Raw genomic sequence first — 20,709 nt, forward strand, 5'->3', positions numbered from 1 at the left:
TTAACGTATTACAATTGCTTTGTAGGGTTTTTTAACGCAATTTTCACATGAATTTATTTCCGCTGTCTAAAACAAATAGGAAAGTGGAAATTAACTTCTTTAACCAGAAATAAGTTCACTGTAAGCTTCTCTGTAAAAATTTGACTAGAAAAAAAAAAGAGTATAAAACATTTATTGCCCGACTAAGTAGAAAACAAGTTGAGTGTTAATTTTAACGAAGTTTGATAGTTGCATACAACAGCCAAGGTGAAAGTAAGCCGGAACAGCGTTACCAGTAAAATAAGTGCTACAGGAACACCGCTCCGGCAAAATATTATTTCCACATACGCCGTGCTGGTAAAAACTGTTTTTTTTCACCATATCATCCCATAATCTCTTTGAATATTTTTAAACTAAGATTTGAATTGCATATTTGAGCATTTCACTGAACGATAACCACAGGTTTCCAAAAGTTACTTGTTTCTGACGTCCTGCCTTGACATACCTTGATGACGCCATATTTTAACATTCGCAAGCGATCCGGTAACTATTTTTTTTTCATCGCTGCGGAAAAAAAAGTCTACTTTCACTCGTGAACAGCAGACATTCACGACGAATGCATGGAGCAAATGTTGGCAGTTTTAGAACAGCTAAATACAACGTAAACGAAAACAGGCCAACACGGGGTTTACAAATAACAAAAAAACAGCGCAACAAACATTTTATTAGAAGTAAATAAGATGCGTTGTTTAGGTATAAGAGAGTCGACGATGTTCCAACCTTCACTTGCCTCGTCAAGCGTCATTTTAAGGCTTCTACAGAAGCTACAGTTTTTGGTTTAAGGAATTCCCCCCAAACTTGAGCCATGTTTTTATTCATTCCGCAATCTCTTTATTGCTGGTTCAACTGGTGTCCCAGACCTCTTTAATGACTCGTCTGATTCTATGTAAATAGGTAATTAAAACATAACTTTAAGCTTAACCATGATAAAATAGTTAAAAAATAGAAAAAAAACAATATACAAACTTAGCAAAAAATGTCATTTTTGCTTGTAAAATGTAATGTAGTGAAATACAGTTGACATACTGTCTGTTTGATTGGATAATTCACCAACATTGCCGTTGGGAAAGGATCCTAAAGAATCTCTTGATTTCTCATCTTGCCAGGTTGAGGTAGAGTCCATTGAACTTTCATCAATATCCGCAGGACTTGGTGCGGATGTCGGTGTAGACACATTAGTAGTAGCTGAATACGTTTTTGAAAAAAACTTTAGGATAGGTAATATGCAAAATATTAAATTATGGATTATAAAAACAAATAAATATATGGGGGTTAATCACAATTTTTTTGAATATAATGTTCTTTCAAAAATTGTTGTTCAAATAACTAGAGAAAGACCTTTAAATAAAAACTTCTGATATTTCACTTCTATCGATGTATTGCTATCTGTAAATTTTGACCAATATTTAATACAAAAATTTGTGAAAAAAAAATTGAATTTTTTCTAAAAATTGAAACAAATTTCCATTTTTTAAACTTTTGTGTAGCTTTAGGCCTTTCAATGTGCAAAATAAGAGATTACTAAATATAGGTCGATAAACTAAAATCATTTTTTTTTAGATTTTTTTAATAGTTAATTCAATTTTTGACTACCTCGAGGTATATAATAAAATTGTTATCGGAACAGAGTGCCAAATATTAAAAATAGTGTATCAGTTCGAAAAAGTGATATCGGTTGAACTCTAGAAGCAATGCACAACATTAACTTATTTTTGAACAACACCTACTGTTGTAAGGCGGCTCCATTGAATTCTCATTGGAAGGATCTATAATACTTGTTGCAGGATTAACTATAGGAGGGATAAGTTGATCGCCAGTTGTCCATGTTTGTGCTGTAAACAATTGATCAGCATCACGTTATAACTTATAAACGTGCAATAAGATAAAGTGTAAATCATGAACCAGAAACAGTTGAATTCAAAAAATATTGTTAGAATTATTTTATGATCATAAATTTGTGCACAAGAGTATACAAAGCAGGGTGTCAAACTACAGCCTTACTGAGGGCCGAGCCCGCATTAGGTAAATAATTCGAGTACATGATGGAGCTGCATTATATCAAACATATTTATTGTATCTGCATTATGCCTCATATACACATAGATGTTTAAGCAGTATTTATCTATAAAAAGTAATGGAGGGCCATTGGAACCAGCATGATCTTATTATCTTCAAACACCAAATATCAATTAAGGAAAACATTGTATTTAACAAATTTCATTTGTGCTAAATTTAGGTTGCCAAAAATTGTTGATATTTTTGCTTCTAAAATAAGAAAATAGTCAGACATTCGCAACAGTTTTACGTGTAAGAGGCGTCATGCGACCATCAGCAGCATCTTTGAAACACCTGGTTTAGAAGGAGTTCCTCAATTTTAAATAGAAATTGGCCAAGTTTAACGAAAATAATTAAGTTTAATACATGCGATTTGGGTGTGTGAAAGTTTAACCAACTTCTTGGTGAGTCAACTTCATATCCACACAACATTCAAAACAATTTCAGATCTTGCCGAAAAAAATCTTTTTTTTAAAAAGGACTCGCAGACTGCACGAAATGGTTGCGAAGCGACATGGATGTTTGACATACCTGATAAAGTAAATAAAACTGAGTATGTACATGCTAAAAAATATATAAATACATGTTAAATAAAACAAATATTTACTTTGTGGTAGTTTTTCAGGTTTTATTTCTTTTACAGTTTCTGCAACTGGAACCCATTTGTAAATGCGAAGAGATGAGTCAGCTAAAGAAACCCATTTTTTCTCCCTGAAATATAATATATAATAAAGCAACATAAGGAAATCACAACACAATGAAAAATTATGTACTGTATTTCCAATGTTTATAGACTTTTTAGATATCTTCTGATTTAAGCAGCAAAAAAATTAATAACAAATTTCACACTAAATCACACAATAATAATTTAATCTAGAACATCAACAAGTGGTTTGGAATAACTACATTGAAGGGTAAATAAAGGATTATTTTAAAAGAGATTATCAGATAGTATGACAAATAAACTTAATTTATGACAACATAGACAGCAATAAAATAAACGAAAATTAAATTTGTTAACTATTCTAAAACAAACAATAAATATACAATTCAAATTTATACCATTTGCGAACTTTTTCCAACACTGTCATGGCTCGTTTAATGTCATCTTTAGCACGACTTCTGGTCTCAGCTCGAGAAGATCTGCTTGATGACATTTTTAAATGTATATATATATTGTCTAAAAACAGTACAAATCAAATTAAACCCTTTGTGGATATCAAAGTTAGAATAAATTCTATAGTTGTTTAGACGCTACTCTCAAATTCCACCACTTTTTTTACAGTAACAAAACAAGTTGTCAAAAATGAAAATGCAAGAAATAAATAAACATGGAAGAATAAATATAATAATAATAATACTTGACACACCCGTCCAAAATTCTAACTTGCACTGTGACCCTAAATTGTTAACAATATAACATCTCGGACGAAAATGTGGTAGGATTCTAGACCAGTGCCAGTTATTTTACTTATATAAAGTGAATGAATAGGCTAAGGATATTTAACATATTTCCCGCAAAATGTGTGTGTAAATGGATGATACTATCATTGTTAACCGCTTCTTATTGCTCACACCAATTTTTAAAAGACAATACTTCATTCTACTGCCACAGTAACCATAAAACTACGCCTGTTCACATTGTCCAATATTTACAATTCGACTGATGGCTCTTCTATCGCGCACATCGCACAACAATGGCGGACGTTGTCTGTCATATCCGAACAAAAAAGGCCATCTTTTAAAAGTTAGTTAAAACTTTCGTTCAGTTGTTTTTGATTCAAAAAAAGAAAAAGCGTATTTATATTGCTATTTTTTTCATTCTGGTTGTTTGATTTCTGATTTTTATACGTTTTTTATAAAACCCATCACAAAATAAATAAAATAAGGTGCGCCACTATGCGGAATCCACAAAGGATGGTTGTTATAGAAACGTAAACTGGCATGTTTGCTTTAAGCTTGATTGCTGAGATTTTTACAAATAAAAAGCGCAGTTAGTTTCTAAGCAATTATTAGTAATTAATCAAGGCTACAATAGATATGCCTCCCAAAGCAAAGTCTATCAAGGTAAGTTAAAATATACTTCTTTTAAAATATAAAAATTTGCACAAACTAACTTGCTAAATGGCAAATACTAAGGCAAAAATAGCCAAAAAAATGAGAAGGTAAATATTGAAACCTGAAATCATAACATTTGATGGATTTATTTTAATACTAGGTAAAAGTATTTTTAAAACTTATCCAAGTCTCAATTCTGTTTAATATTGATTTTTGAGATTAAAAATAATTTAATACTCGTATAGGACTACATTAGTTGCCATTTAACCTAACAATCTTTAGGCAACATAAATATAATAATTTTTTTTCTGGTATATAATAAATATTTTACTAATAAGTGTTGGCATATTACTTCTTTAGTTTTGTAAAATTACAAACAAAATATACATAAAACCCATATTGATGCTGATCATCTTTTTAAAATAAGTTTATTTAAATTTATCAGAAATACCATATCCTAAAAGTTTGAAATAAATGCATGTATATTTTCTTAGATTCCGAAGCGAAATCTTAGATAAATCCTGCTATTAATTAAACCTTTACATTTTGCCATTAGGCGTACTCATTATAGTCATTAATCAATATTTACTATTTTATTATTTACAATTTTGTGTTAAATTTGATTGCTAGGGGCCAGGCTCTACAGTTGGAGCCAAGCCTAGTAAAATGAAAGGAAGACAAAAGAATCGGGTAAGAAAAATAGTTTTCAATTCTGACCAAGTTTATATTTACCAAGATAGTGTGAACTCTTCTAAACAAATCTTTTGTTTTGTTTGAATTCCCAAAGAGGATTTTATTAAATTTAACGTAGGTTTGTAAAGTTGTGTTATCTTGGAAATTGATTTGTTATATAACATATTTTTAGGAGGAAGATGATATGACAGAGATGGGTGACCTCAGTGATGAATATGTCCATGGAAAGACCCTTGTAAAACCAGAAGACCAGTTGGACTTGAATGAAACTGAGCTTAAAGAAGAGTTTACTAGAATCCTTACTGCAAACAATCCACATGCTCCACAAAACATTGTCCGCTTCAACTTTAAGGTCAGTTATTTAGCAAATTCAAGTTTCCTTATTTTTTGTGTTTTGCAATACTGATTTTAGATGTTTGTGTATTGATTGGAATGCATTGTTTTAATACTTGAATCAAGGACTATGATCATTGCTTATATCGATTCATTTGAATCTTATTATTTAATTATGCTTGCAATTTTATCTTAATAGTCATGAAATTTTTTTCATATTTTTACTACAATATTAAAAAAATATATGCCTTTAATGAACAACTAAATTTCCAGGAAAAGAAAAATTAACAAATAGTTATTTCATCTAAGTATAGAAATGTTTTAAAGGTTCAGTTTATGTTGGCACCTTTTTAAAGCATTTTTTACCTGACATACAATAAACCTAATAATGGCTTCTCCTACTCAGAATCTCAAAGTTTTAAGGATTGTACACAATATGTGATTAGCTATTTTGTCACTGATCATATGTATATTTTCAATTATTAGGAGCGAACATACAAGCAAACTTCAAGTGTAGATCAGATTGCAATTCACTTTGCCCTGGATGGAAACATGCTGCACAAAGACTCGGATGAAGCCCGAAGACAGAGAGCCAAGGCTGGCATCGGAGAGAGTCGAAGGTAAATGTCTTGTTGATACTTGATATATATGTTCTATATATTTACAACCAGAATAAAGAGCACTAGAAATGGAAATTTATTATGTTTAAATACAAATCAAACACTATGCTTCTAAATTGCGCTATTTTGTTACTACGTTTGATATTCTTTTGTATGTAATTTCCAATTGGTACCTATTGTTTGTTTGTATTCCCCATGAAGCTGAAAATCAGTTGAATTTTTCATTGGGTAAGTTTTTAGTCTTTGAAACATGAATCATATTTCGTATAAAGGTTTCTATATAAAGGTAAAACAACTACCTAACATTGTTACATAAATAAACATAATCTACGTTTCATACTTTTTTTTGTTCCTTTTTTTTTTTCTTTTTTTTTTTGTACTTCTTTTTGCCATTTTTTAATCTAGAGGGAAAGCATGGCACAAATTAAAACCTTTGTTCTCGTAAGCGCCAATACAAACTGGTCTTTGGCAAATAAAAAAAGCATTTAACCGACATCGAACCCGTCTTTTTCATAGTGAGGCTGCGTTGAGCGAAGCTGGTGAGGATGAAGCAACTGGAACCGGCGAAGGAGAAGAAGGTGACAAGGAAGAAGTGGCTGAGGCACCACCGGCCAAGAAGGAAAGCCTCCGGAATCAGTTTAACTTTAGCGAGAGGGCCTCGCAAACCTTCAACAATCCCTACAGAGTAAGTGAAGGTTATCTTATGCACTGATATCCAGACCCCACTAAGTAAAGTTTTTTTTATTGTAAATCACAAGTATTTGTTTTTTTGTTTTTTTTTTGGCATTTTGATTTTCATTTGGGCTCAAAAACTCCTCACACAAATTCAAATGACAAAATAAAAAAAATGTTCTTTGAGAAATAACCTGACAACTCTGATATACGTCTACGTGGCGTTTAATTAAGTACTAGAAATCATAAAAAAGTGGCTCTAGGCAACCCATACTGGTTAAAAACTTAAATTATATATCTAGCCATTAGATATTTTAAATATTGTAAACAAGTCATCTTGAAACGACTTAAGTCCCACTTGAGCCATTGCTAATATAACTTACGTGTTTGAATAAATAAGTCTAGTCAAAGTCACCCATTACCCACTTCATGTCTCAGTCAAGTCGTAATACAAGCAAGCCAAGGCCTTATCATAAAAATCAAACGTTAAACTATTAAAATTGGTAAACCCGACCCAGATTATGAGCAATAAAAAACGCAACATATAACAAGAAGGTTTAAAAAGTTAAATAACACAACTTATAATGCATAATATGAACACATTATTTCAACCCAAGTCTTTATTCAAGCATCTTTTAGTCAAATCCAGTCATTTGTGAGTTAAGTCAAGTCAAGTCATTTTGTCCAAAAGTTCAAAGTCAAGTCACCACAACACTTTAGCATACTAAATTTAACGAGTTAACACTATTAATCACACGGATATTCCACGCATGGTACCGAAACATTTAAACAATTGCATTACTAAATAACCCATTCAACAAGGGCCATAACTCTTAACCACAGTGTGCATATAAATTCTTTTATATTTTTACAAAAGTTTTTAAAGGCGTTTTCCTAAAGTTCAAGTTTCCCTTTCTAAGAGGATTGGACAAGCAAAACACCAGCCTACGAAAATTGTATATGTAAGCCATTTTGACAAAAAACATGCACAAGTTATTTATGTTTATTTGTAAAGGAACGTGGATGTGCAACCGAACCTCCGCCGAGATCGAACTTCTCCGCCACGGCCAACCAGTGGGAAATCTACGACGCTTATTACGAGGACATACAGAAACAGGTTGGCGGTCGGTTTCTATGTGTTATAAACAAGTCATTTCAAAATCCAAGACACAAAAATAAAGCGTCATCAACACTTAATTGGTAAACTCGTCCTGCTATAAACTACAACTAAATTGTTTATATGCAAAATTTAAGATTAATATTCGAATTTTATTACTACTTAGTTGATTAAAATACTTCATTTTACCCAAGTTGGTTTACAGCAAGATTTAAGTCCACTTCAAGTCACTTTTTTAAAAGACTTAAGTCAAGTCAAGTCATTTAGTCAAAAGACTTTTAAAGTCAAGTCAAAATTATCTGAAAACAGTGACTTAAGTGCACTTAAGTAATTTCATCGACTCTAGTTCATACAACACTGCCGTTTATTTTCGGTCTGTTTTAATTTTTAACAGCGCACGCGTTGTTTTTAAACGGCATTGGGGTTTTCATTTGTGCTCAGATACTCCTAACACAAAATCAAATGAAAAATGAAAAAAAATGTTCTTTAAGAAATAACCTGACAACTCTAATATTCGTCTACGAGGCGTTTAATTACTGGAAATCATAAAAGAGTGTTTCCAAACCATAACGGTTAAAAACTTAAATTATATATCTTGTTGCGCTTAGATATTTTAAATATCGTGATACACAACCTTAAAGTTAATTCTGTTATAGGAGAAAGCGAAAGAAAAGGCAAAACAAGTCCCCGCCTACAGAAAGGACGACGACAAGACCAAAAAGAAGCTTGTGGTGCCAGAGACGCAAACAGACGACATCTCGCGGGTCGCAATGGCCGCAAAGATTGTCGGTAGGTGGCGCTAGGTAGTTTTTTTTTTAATTTTTGTCACGTAAATCAAACAAAACGATTATCTAGAAAAGTGGTACTCAACCTAATATGGCTTGCGGCACCCCTAAGAAATAATAAATAGATTGCGGCACCCCTACAAGATTTTTACGTAGGTAATTTACTAAAATGTCACAATAAACAGAACTGGAACAACACCATTAACTCTAAACAACGCAGGAAGTTACAATTTGATTTATTCCACTCTAATCTTACACAAAAAGTTGTAAGAGTTGAGCAAAAAACAGATTCTTAAATTTTTTTAAATTTTTCGAGGCACCCTTGAGCATTAGAAATGGCACCCCGGTTGAGAATCACTGATCTAGAAGCTATATTCTAGGAAAACACTACATTTCAATACGAAACTGCGCGGCCATAAATCTTTGTTAGATATTATTGTAATCTTGAATAAGGTTTTTTTGCTTTTATTGTCTATATACATTTTTTTTGCCCTCATGATCAATAGGATATTTCTTCAAGCAATACTTTTTGTGGCGTGAAACTTTATTTCTCTGTAATCGCACGTGTTCCGATAACGTACAACTGATAAAAGTATCGGAGTGCCCAAGTTGCCAAAGAACACGCGAAAAAAACGAATTTCTCGCAACGCTTCGGACCCCGATAAAGTTTGTTTTAAAACCCAAACTTTGCTCGACAGAGAGGATGGTGAACCAGAACACGTTCGACGACATCGCACAGGACTTCAGCTACTTCGAGGACGCTTCGGACGAGTTCAGAGACCAGGAAGGCACTCTCCTGCCCCTCTGGAAGTTCTGCTACGACAAAGCAAAGCGCCTCGCCGTCACTGCAGTCTGCTGGTAAGAGGTGTTATAATGCAGGTGGAAACTATAGAAGGCGAGGTGTCATACCTAGACCAGTGCTTCTTAAACTATTTTAGTTTTGTTCACCCCTAGCATCTATCTCCAGATTTCATTCACCCTTGTCTCATGATAGGATAAAACTATCTCATCTATATATAACAGCACACCCGGAATATCCGCCATGCTCGCAAGCTATCATTCAATTCTGACGGTTCACCCTTATTCACCCCTTTTGGTTGGTTCACCCCTACAAAAATTTTATTCACCCTGGGGTGAACCACTTACCTGATTAAGAAACACTTACCTAGACGAGAGAGCGCCTTGCGATAATAATTACCCCCGACTGCAATTGCGCTTTACATTTCTACTTCAAACAGAAGCAAAAATCGGTTATGATTGGATATGACGCTGACTTTCTTAATTTTGAGTTAACTTAATTACTTTGCATTATTTTTACCTATAGCAAGTAATACCTCATAAGTAACTTTTTTGAAAACGTAGTTCTAGAAACAAATTACGTTCCTTTCGCTTTCAAAGGTACATGTTATTATCACAATTTAATAAAACAAAGTTAGAGCCTTTTTTTGTTTAAATTCGTTTTATTGTCCCTTTGTTTAAAACCCATTTTTGGAAACTAAAATACGCATTAAACACTTGCCCAGTATTTTTAACAGTCTATCAAAGGTAGATAAAACCCATACAGCATTTATGTGGTAAATTTAGGTCAACGTTTATATTTTTAGCGTCATTTTCAATTCTCACAGCCCTTTTACGCTTTACATAAACTTTACGCTAACCTACGATTGGGTATTTGCATACGTGTTAACTAAATATATAAAATATAACATAAATGGCATGTAAACTTGAATTCGTACCCTATCTATGGGAAACATTAACAAACCACAAATTAAACGTTAGTTCAGTGGTTCTTTAACTGGGGGGCGCTAGAAATTGACAAGTTCTGTATGAATTATGACTAAACATTTAGGCGAAGTGATATTTTCCTGCTACTAATCCTTAAATTAAACATTTGGTATCCAAAAAACAGTTACATCATTCGCAATAATGCAACTTACCTGGAAATAAATTTCTGTTCTGCTTTTTTTTTTTTGAAACTAGGTGGGGCGCGAGTTTTGTTAAAATTGCAATCGGAGGGCATGTCTCAAAAAGTTAAAAACCACTGCGTTAGATGGATGTATTTAACAATACCATCGAACGGTAAATGTAAATACTAAGTATAGATAGACCGATATATCGGTTTACCGATAATATTGGCCGATATTTGGCTTCTAGCGATATATCGGTATCGGCAAATGTAGGCCGATACGTTGGCTGAAATTTGACTACAAAAATATGATATATTTTTTGCTGTACAACAAACAACTTACCCATGTTAGATTAAAAAAATAGGGTTTTAGCATCACGCCAAGTTAATATGCAAAATAATAGTTTAATTAGAATAAAGGTGTATAAACTAAAACGTTATTTGGATTTTATTTATAATTAATTTAAGTTTTGAACACTTTTTCTAGGTATGTAAAAAAATCGGTATCGGGTATCAGTATCAGTCCAAAAAAGGGATATCGGTCGATCTCCAATACTAAGTATATATTTGTGTGGAAGGAACCCAAATCACTAACCAAATATATCTTTATAATGAATTGCAAAGCCAAAAAGGTCGAGTAGATCGACATCATCTTGATTAGGACGTTTTTATAAGTATATATTTGTATTGAAGGAACCCAAAGCACTACGACTTATTCGCCACCGGCCACGGCTCGTACGACTTCACGAAGCAGGGACGTGGAATGCTGCTCTTCTACACGCTCAAGAATCCCTCGCACCCCGAGTACATTTACTCCACTGAGAGCGGAGTCATGTGCCTCGACATCCACCCGCTCTACCAGTGAGTGCTGTAGGGCGCGGCCAAAAACAGCGGGTTTGAGGGTTGCAAATTGAAAAAAAAAATCATTGACATAAAAATAAAAGCATATCAACACGTAATTGGTTAAGGCGTCCGACTATGAAGTACAACTCAACCAAGAATCACAAAAACGCAATATCTGGCAATTAAATTGTTTTATGTGCAAAATTTGAGATTAATATTCGAATTTTATTAGTAATTATTTTATTAAAATACTTAATTTTAACCCAAGTTGTTGACAGCAAAATTTAAGTCCAATTTAAATCACCTGTTTAAAAGACTTAAGTCAAGTCAAGTCATTCTGGTCATAAGACTTTTAAAGTTAAACGCGGTTAACGCGATTTCCGTCTTGGTGAAATTCGGAAGGGTAAAAGTGAATAGCTGAGGTAGTGTCATGATTGCACTTTTGTCAATAGTTATACCATTAGGATTTATTCCTCATTAAAAGTGTATTTGGTGAAATTCTATTGAAATACTGAAATACCTAAAATACAGGTCTACGCTAAACAATATGTTGCCTTTTTTATTTTTACATATTTAAAGCGCATTCAGTTTTTTTTCAAATGTTAAAATATCCAGGCTAATCACTAAGATAAAGACGTTTAAGGGACGACTGTGGTTATTCCTTATATAAATAACGTATGTAACTGCATTAAATTACGAAATGTTTCATACTTTTTTGCATGCCTTTGACCAGTTCTTTTAAACCGTAGTGGGCCGTGCCTTGATTCAATTGCCGCATTTCGAATCGTACCCTGCTTGTAATTTATTTTTATCAGCTTTGCTTAAAACCGTTTACAACCGAAAGTATGGTGGCGAATTTAAACCATATTGACCCTTCTCCAGGTATCTCATCTGCGTGGGATTTTACGACGGCAGTGTGGGTGTGTTTAACGTGAAAGACAAACGATTTGGCCCGATCTACAAAAGCACGGCAAAGAGTGGAAAGCATACCGACCCTGTTTGGCAGGTTCGGCTTAATACGGAATAAGAAAATCGTTTTTTTTTATTACCTCAAACACTGCGTACCGAATTATTGCGTGACAAATATTTGCGAGAGAAAAGTAAACATGTTGCTATTCATTGAAGCATAATGGTTGGAGGTTGGAGTAAAACGTATCAAAGCCCATATAGATGATGGTATTTCATTTTGAACGTTACGAATAACTTTTTATTCATTTTCAGCATAGTGAGAAGGCACTCGGCGACCCTTGTTTTTTGCTGTCTGCCTCAGCAGTTTATATATACTTAACCTTAGACTCAGTGCCTTCTCACTATGTGGAAATAAACAGTTTTTCGAAACGTTTAAAATGATGCCGTCTTTTGTATGGCCTTTATATTCTTACTACGGCTATTTTGATAGTTTAAGTGTTGTTAAATCTTGTATTGTGGTTGTTAACATCAACGTAAGTTTTTTCTCAAACCTTGCCATTTCGGTCCTGTATTATTCTGACATTACCTTGTATGTGTACTGTGCCTGTCGTTTTGTACATCTATGCTAAAGTTATTTTTGCTCGTTTGTTACAGGTAAAATGGCAAAAAGACGACCTCGACAACAATCTAAACTTTTTCTCCGTATCTTCGGACGGAAGAGTTGTGTCGTGGACATTAGTCAAGGTATATGTTTGAACTTGTTGTGTGACTGTTTTACACTTAATTATGGAGTCTTTTAACATAAACTAAAGTCATTTCATTTAGGCTGACATTTGAAAATCTTAATATAACACCTTTTTTGCTGCATCATCATCGGAAGTCAGTCTTGGCACGTGGCTTGCTATTCAAATAAAACCAAGACATCCAATGTATTTTGATCGACGTCAGTATTTGACAAGCAATAAACACCGTTCGAACGTAGTTTGACGCTGTTTGAACCTTGTTTACATTGTTTACAGGACGAACTGGTGCATTCCGACGTAATCACCTTATCTGTGGACAGCGCGCCAGCCGAGGGACCCGATGGCACCCAGCTGCAACTGCTCGGTAATTCCACGCCGGTTGTGGTTGTTTTAACAAACCCTAACATCCGTTACAACCCGGATTTTCATGTCTTAAAGGATGTTTTTTAATTGGAAATTCTCACCCTTATTTGACCGCCTTTGTTAAATATATACCTTGTCTAAAAATTGTAAATTTAGGACAGCGAACCTTTAAATATCCAGGATGATGGTGGATTTCGGAAAACGAATAAGATTAAATATTAATTTTTGATGGTTTTAATGCCTAAAAGTAATAACACGAACCTCATCATAATTAAATTTAAAACAACGGGAGCATTTTTTACGAGTGTGGGCTTTATGTTTTTTTTTTTGTTAACATAAAACACGAAAAGTTATCATAAGAATTAATGAACAAAATGTGTATATATAAAAGTGAGGAGAACTAGCTCCTTTTCAATTTTCTAAGTTTGTGATATCTAGTAAGACTTGTTTGAGGACCTGGATACCTCTGTTCCTGAACGTGCTGTATGTCTGCAGAGATTACGTTGTGAAAAAGCAACTTTTCACATGAGTGACCATTTATGTACAATTCCCACTTACAAGGAAACCCTGATGCAACACACTGGTCATACACCACTTTCTTATTCTTTAAAAGTGCTGCGATAGACTGAAACCGCACTGTTTTCCCTTTCACAGGCTGCGGCACGTCGTTTGACTTCCACAAGAAGATCGACTACCTCTTCCTGGTGGGAACGGAGGAGGGAAAGATCCACAAGTGCTCCAAGGCCTACTCAAGTCAGTTCTTGGACACGATCGACGCCCACCACATGTCGGTTGACGCCGTGCGCTGGAATCCCTTCCACCCTGACATCTTCATCTCCTGCTCGGCCGACTGGACCGTCAAGATCTGGGACCACAACTACAGGTAACCGACTGAAGTAATGGAGGCGATCGCGCTTTAAGATCGCGCCGACGTTTAAATTTTAAAGCTCGAGAAGATTTTTTAGATCTTGTCGCAGCATATATGTTGTCTTCAAAAATCATTTAAACATAGACGAATTAAAAACAGTGCATCATTTGAATAACTTTTTTGTGGTGGAGCAGACTTTTTGTTAATTACAGTCAATGGTAAAATAAACAGTTCATTTTCAATGGACAAAAAAATTTTGCAGGGGTAAAAGTATTTAAAAAGTTTTGGGTATTTAAATAAAAAATAAAAAAAAAAAATAAAAAATATACTTTAATTGAGCACGAATGCATGATATTCACTAGAAAAACTCATTTTAATCAAAAATGAAGACAAATCGTTTGAGGTTTTTATCAGAAACATGGAGAGACAGCTTGACTTACGAGCAGCTGATTTGAAAGAATTAAAAGACAAACAATTGGGCGGATCTGACATAGGTTTGGGTTCCCATGTATAACGATTTTATCTTACTTTTCAAAACATTCCTTGCTAAACTTTTCATCCTGGGTAAAAATACAAGACCAGTCCAGTTTCATGTCATGAAAAACGGCAACCTATGCAAGCCGCCTCTGTCAGGGTGAATGACACTGAACGCTCGTATTACGTCGAAAACGTTAGTCCAGGACTAATAAGGATATCTACCCAAAGCGGTATTGATTTATTGTAATTGTACTCATAAAGGTTCTAATTTCACCGATTTTAGTAATAACATCTATAGGTAAGCTTTACCACTGACCTACTACTTGTTACAGAAACCAAGCGATGTTCACCTTTGACCTCAACAGCGCGGTTGGCGACGTGGCTTGGGCTCCCTTCTCTTCGACCGTGTTTGCGGCTGTTACCGCAGACGGAAAGGTAATGAGACCGCAAGTCGCTTACTAAGCCACATGAAATGCAATGTAATCAACTCTGGGATACCATGAATACCCGACTTAACGAATCTCTTTTTGTCCTAATTTGCGGATAAATCCGATAATAATTTTGCATTTACTAAGTTCAAATCAGTCTTTCTTAACCTGGTGTAAATTTTTTGTTCAGATTAACTTATAATTCAAAACTAGACTGGTTGCCTATCGATTCTTTGTGGTCTAGTGTCGGTAACGTTATAATCTTCGCTAAATGATACTTTTAGCTACTTCATTGAGTAAAACACTTTGCCACACAAATACCATATTCATTGTGGTGTGTAGCTGTTTTTTAATCAGTGCAAAAACACTAAGTTAGTATTTCGATTTACAATTTTCTGTCAAAAAATATCTTCCAGTTAGAAACCGCTGAGTCGGACCGCTTAACTGTAGTTTAGACCAGTGTTTCTTAATCAGGTGAATGGTTCACCCCGGGTGAATAATTTTTTTGCAGTGGTGAACCAACCAAAAGGGGTGATTAAGGGTGAACTGTCAGAAATGGATGATAGCTTGCGAGCAGGGCGGATATTCCGGGGTTCATTTTGTGCTGTTATATATAGACGAGATAGTTTTATCAGATCATGAGACAAGGGTGAATGAAATCTGAAGATAAATGCTAGCGGTGAACAAAACAAAATTTTAAGAAGCACCGGTTTAGACTGAGATGCCGTATTACATTTGGAGGGCCCCTCCCCAATGATGTCAGGCTACATGCAGTACTGTAGTTTTTATTGGATGCCATAGGGGCCCGGTCAGTTATTACGACCTGTTGTACGCCCTCTATACTATATTATCATACGTACCTATAAATTATGGTGGTGAAAGTAAAATAATTTTTACACCAGATTAATGGAAGATTTAGAATAATGATGTCACAAAGTTATGTCATAAATAAAACACGCAATCTTAAGAAAGCTGGTTATCGTTTAAGTTCATGCGGGAAGAAAATTGCATTTAAGCAGTGCCAAATTTTTGCGACATCAAAATTCGTGTATTGGGTTAAATTGGCGAATAAACAATATAGAAGGGAAGTAAGAAAGTTATTTTTATCGCTACGGCGTTCCGCCAACTGTTCCTAGTCCGGAGGCCGGTTCGAACCGTTCCGTCTTCCCTTCACCTCTGTCTGTTTAATTATTGAATAAGCTCGCCGCGTGTTTCAGGTGCACGTCTTCGACCTGAACGTGAACAAGTACGAGGCTCTCTGCGAGCAGTCGGTTGTGCAGAAGAAGAAGACCAAGCTCACGCACATCGAGTTCAACCCGGGTCACTTCATTATCGTAGTGGGAGACGAGCGCGGTTACGTCACCAGTCTCAAGCTATCGCCCAACTTGAGAAAAACCCAAAAGGTTTGTGACCTATTTTTTATTTTTATTTTTTTTTAGTATTTTTTTTTTTGGTTGTGACGTATTTCTTTGTATTGTTCGCTCGAAGAGTAAAACAGAAAAAATAGTAACGAATAATTGAAACAAGCATTTATAGTTTGGATAATTGCCAATTTACATAGCACCACAGGCAAAACAGTAATGAAATGCGTTACAATTAATGAATGACGTGACTGTAAAATGCGCGTAAGGTACGCGATTACTGTCTGCCGTAAGGAAAGTACACCAAGCGGGGCCACAGCATTTCTGATGACTCTATCGTTCAACTGCGACTTTCGGTTTATTTTCGTAACAAGCTGAATATAGGTCTGTGTTAAATGAGGCCTGCTACTTATATTTGCTAGTTGTGTTTGAAATTTGCCCAAACCAAAGTCCAAAAGGGATATCTTGTCAATAAAAAGATCAACCTCTAACGAGATTTGAACTCGTTATTTCTGTTTAAATGGGAACGCTGTTCTCGCTGATTGCGAAGTGTAGTCACAGTTAATTTTCTCGCCGAAAATGATAAGATGCGAGCAAGGCCAGATAAAACTAAGCTGCGTTACTTACACACCTATACACAGAAGTGTTTTTCAACAGTTCGGGGTCTAATCCTGTTGCACACTATACTTTATTTGCCTCTTTGCTCGTTGCTCTCGCCTTGCTACGACGATAACGCTTCTTGAAAGACTGACTGATTTTTAAAATCCTTACGGAGGCATTTTTTTAAATCATAACCGAGGTATGCTGTTTATTCCTTTCACTGGGGGTATCGGGTCATTTAGGTTTCATGCATGCATCTTTTCAATAATGAAAAAATTCTATAAGCTCAATATGAAAACTTTTTACGCCTGAAAACTAAGGCTAAATAAGCAAAAAAAGATAGACGTGCCTAAATTTATGAAATGTCGGTGTACGTAAAATAATCATATCTCCGTTGCACAGAAAAAGTTTCCAAGAACACAATGTAGAGTCTTAAAATAAATCCTAAAAATTTAATCGTATAAGCTACAATAAATGACAAAATTGTGCCAGTGGTAAATTAACGAAGAAAATAATAAAATCTTTGGTGCACAGAATAGGTTTCGAAGAACACTATATATGGGGGCCTAAAATAAATCCTGAAAATTTAATCATAATACACAATAAATGATAAAATTGTGCCAGCGGTAAATCATACTAAAATTCGGTATCGCGCAAAATATACGCCAGTAAATTGTCGCAAAGCCGTGATTCTTTCGTTTTTTTCTGATTGCGCAGAAAAAGAAGGGCGAGGAAAAGGAACCGCTGGACAAAGAAATCGAAGTGGCCAAGCTGGACAAGATTCTTAGTCTTGTCCGGGAGCCCGACAATAAAGAAAAGAAGTGAAACTCGCGGCTCGTTGATTAAATTTCCGATCTGCGTTTCCAACTGTTGTTTCTTATTCCGCCGCCGTCAAATACAAGCGTTTAAGACTGTTGATGCTTTTTCACGTATTTTTTTCGTATTCAACGTATTGTGCTGAAGTTTTTTAATAAATTATATTATTCTGTTCGTAAAAAGGTCAAGATAAAGCAGGAAGACCAGCAAATGGCAAATAGCCGATCAGATATAGTATTCCAAACAGAGAAAAACATTTGTGTATATTTGTGTCTCTAAACGAACGACCCCCTTTATGACGATTCAACCATTATTGTGACTCAATTTCAGTTTACAGTGGTTGCAAAAAAGCAGGTTGGCACGGAAATTAAGTGGAATGCGTGGAACTAAACAGTTGAGCAAGAAACAAATATCTAACAAACAAACAAAACACATAAAAATACTTTTATAGGCCTATGTCCCAAAGCAGTGGTCGGCAAACTTATTTCGTTGCCGCTCAAAGGAATACTGTTATGCCGTGAAATCACTACGACAAAGGGGGCGAATCTAGGATTTTTGTTGGGGCTGGGGGACATCAAAATTTTTAGAATGAAGTTCATAATACAATTAATCTTAAACTAACTGTTTTTCTTGAGCCAACCCATGCGCAAATATGCAGCTAAAATTCAGTCTATATTTGCGCATTTTACAAAGCGCGAAAAAAATGTATTTCCCTAGACGGGCAGGGATGCAACAATGACCCAAAATAAAGTGTCCTTTTTAAAACAGTACAAAGAATATACAGCCATCACACGATTCACTATTAAACGATAAACATCAAATAATAATGAACAGCTCGCGGCTCACTAAAAACGGTAAAAAGGCCTACATTTGGGCCTTTTTGGGACAAAAATCACGTATCTACAAAACAAAATGGCCACAGTTTTCTTGTGATGTCGATAACGTTTTTGGAAAACGACGTTTACATAAATATTACAGTTTGCTAGGAAGAGACTTTATTGGCTTTACTGGTTTGTACAAGACAGCCGCACTGAGGTGTATAGGTGACAAGTTTAAATCTGGCTTTAAACCGGTTTTCGGATCAACGTAATCAGCGTACTTTATTTCTCTCAAAGTGATGAAACCCTGATTTGCTGAGACACGTTGTGAAAATTTCGACACGGCCAAGCTTGCCAAGTATTCACAACCTTTATCAGCCGCAAGCTTCTCGCGTATAGGATCAAGTAGAGAGGAAATGCTATAACCCCTGTAACTTTCAGCCACAGCGCCCATGCTCAACCAGAGTATCTTTTCCGCCTTTAGATCATTAAATATATCTCCTGTAAACATAGAAATTTTATAATGTATATAGTTGACCGCAGTCAAATAAAATACATTAGGTTAAGTTTCTGCCCACAAATACCTTCAACTAATGTCATGCATTTAAAAATCATCACATTTAGTTATTGATATATAGCTACATGCAACCAAATTATTGTATTAGGTACTTCGTTTATACTTTGACCCAGGGGCGTGCAACCTGCGGCCCGCGGGCCAAATGCGGCCCGCGGAACCAAAATATGTGGCCCGCGGTGTGCTTAGGTGTTTGGCCCGGACCACTAAACATTCAGGTAACTATTAAAATATTGAAACTTCCTGATAGTTCCTTAGTCTAGGTCGCCTTATACAGCATGTATTTATTAGAATTAGAATAGAATGTGACCTGCTAACATATTAGAATAGAATGTGACCTGCTAACATGATAAAACTACAAAATGTGTTTTGGATGCTGTTGCTGAAAGTGTACAACTTTGTGTGAAAGTGAATTGCACTAAGGGCTGCAATATTTTTGATCTTGAAATGCTTTCGAATAGCTACTTATGGCCATGTAAAGAAAGCATATTAAAAATGTCCGTTTGATCTTTTTTGCTCATTTGAAATGAAGTTGTTTTATTTTCAATTTCAATGTTCATGTGAGTTGTAAAAAAGAGAAACAAATTTCTCTCTTCGCAGCTAAAAAGTATTTTTTTACCGCGAACATTTCCAACTAAATAAGTTTGCACAGCTGAGAAAATGTGTCGCTTTTAAGGTGGCTTTGTTCGGTTCAACGTGCGTACGTGTGTGAGCACTTTTTTTGTGAAGTTATAACACATTCGTAGGCCAACTGGGAACCGCGAGTTATTTTTTTAATAGCTTGGTGTTATCATGTACCGTAGTTGTTTGCCGCATGATAGCCGTACAATCGTACATTCATTGCACTTTATTATAACAATGGGTGTGGCATATAATGTTTTAAATTGGCTCAGCTTGGAAAGACTCGCGTGCCAAATGTGGTATTGTAAGCCTGTAAAACTATATTTTTAGTCAACTTTAACTCTATGTAAACGCAAATTTTTCGCGCGTATATTCTTTTTTAATATAATGTTTTATATTATAGCCTGAATGCGCCACTGTTTTCGTAGTGGCTTTACGTAGATGGCCTTTAAGTAGCTCTAAAAAGAGTATTTTTGCCGCAACAAAAAGTTTGCCGACCACTGCACTAACAGGTAGAAGACGAAACATGCAAGTGGCCCGTGGTCTAATCCGAATACACATATTTGGCCCGGCAGTATAAAAGGTTTCACGCCCCTGCTTTAACCCATCAACAAACCAAAGAATTGTTCTTAATCTACCATTGAAGCCTAAATAACGTTACAGCTCACCTTCAATGAAATTTATAAAATCTATCATAATTCGCTCCTTTTTGTTTACATCTTTGAATGTGGGCTCTTTTCCGCCGTGTTTTGTCGCCACCGAATTCATTTCGACGCAAACCAGTTGATTAGTTCCTTTGATGAAGACACCCAGCGATACTCCATCATTGACCTTTGCCCGAAAGCGATATCGGTCGTATGCAATTGCCCGATCTGTGCTTGCGCCGAATGTCTCTCTCAGTGGATGCTGTTTGCTGTAATTTTTGGCCAAGAAATCCAGCACCCGTTCTGAGTCTTTCTCAGTGATTACTCGGGCCTCTAGACCAGAAAGAATCTTCGTCCGATCTTCTT

General features: G+C 35.3%; 2 protein-coding genes across 3 annotated transcripts; one reads left to right on the forward strand and one right to left on the reverse strand.

The window, feature by feature from the left end:
- Positions 1 to 850: 850 nt before the first annotated feature.
- On the reverse strand, positions 851 to 3,270 carry LOC146169778 (B-cell CLL/lymphoma 7 protein family member B-like). Its single transcript, XM_083390638.1, is given in 5 exon segments — positions 851 to 955; positions 1,055 to 1,224; positions 1,767 to 1,871; positions 2,702 to 2,805; positions 3,157 to 3,270. Coding segments are annotated over 5 exon segments (579 nt in total). The 5' UTR covers positions 3,252 to 3,270.
- A 784-nt stretch (positions 3,271 to 4,054) lies between these two features.
- Positions 4,055 to 17,859, forward strand: LOC146169779 (dynein intermediate chain 2, ciliary-like). Of its 2 annotated transcripts, none has more exons than XM_083383252.1 (16): positions 4,055 to 4,161; positions 4,783 to 4,854; positions 5,018 to 5,197; positions 5,665 to 5,798; positions 6,315 to 6,483; positions 7,486 to 7,587; positions 8,244 to 8,376; positions 9,071 to 9,230; positions 10,972 to 11,139; positions 12,004 to 12,127; positions 12,685 to 12,774; positions 13,050 to 13,137; positions 13,791 to 14,019; positions 14,814 to 14,916; positions 16,127 to 16,312; positions 17,588 to 17,859. In XM_083383252.1, the coding sequence occupies exons 1-16, from the start codon at positions 4,135 to 4,137 to the stop codon at positions 17,693 to 17,695; spliced, it is 2,073 nt and encodes a 690-aa protein (XP_083239378.1). In that variant the 5' UTR covers positions 4,055 to 4,134; the 3' UTR covers positions 17,696 to 17,859. The 2 variants fall into 2 exon arrangements, with proteins under 2 accessions (XP_083239378.1, XP_083239370.1); XM_083383244.1 differs by having other exon boundaries at positions 4,783 to 4,842.
- Positions 17,860 to 20,709: the final 2,850 nt, after the last annotated feature.

Source organism: Ascidiella aspersa, chromosome 1, assembly GCF_963924565.1.
Source record: "Ascidiella aspersa chromosome 1, kaAscAspe10.2, whole genome shotgun sequence".
NCBI classification, from domain to species: Eukaryota; Metazoa; Chordata; class Ascidiacea; order Phlebobranchia; family Ascidiidae; genus Ascidiella; species Ascidiella aspersa.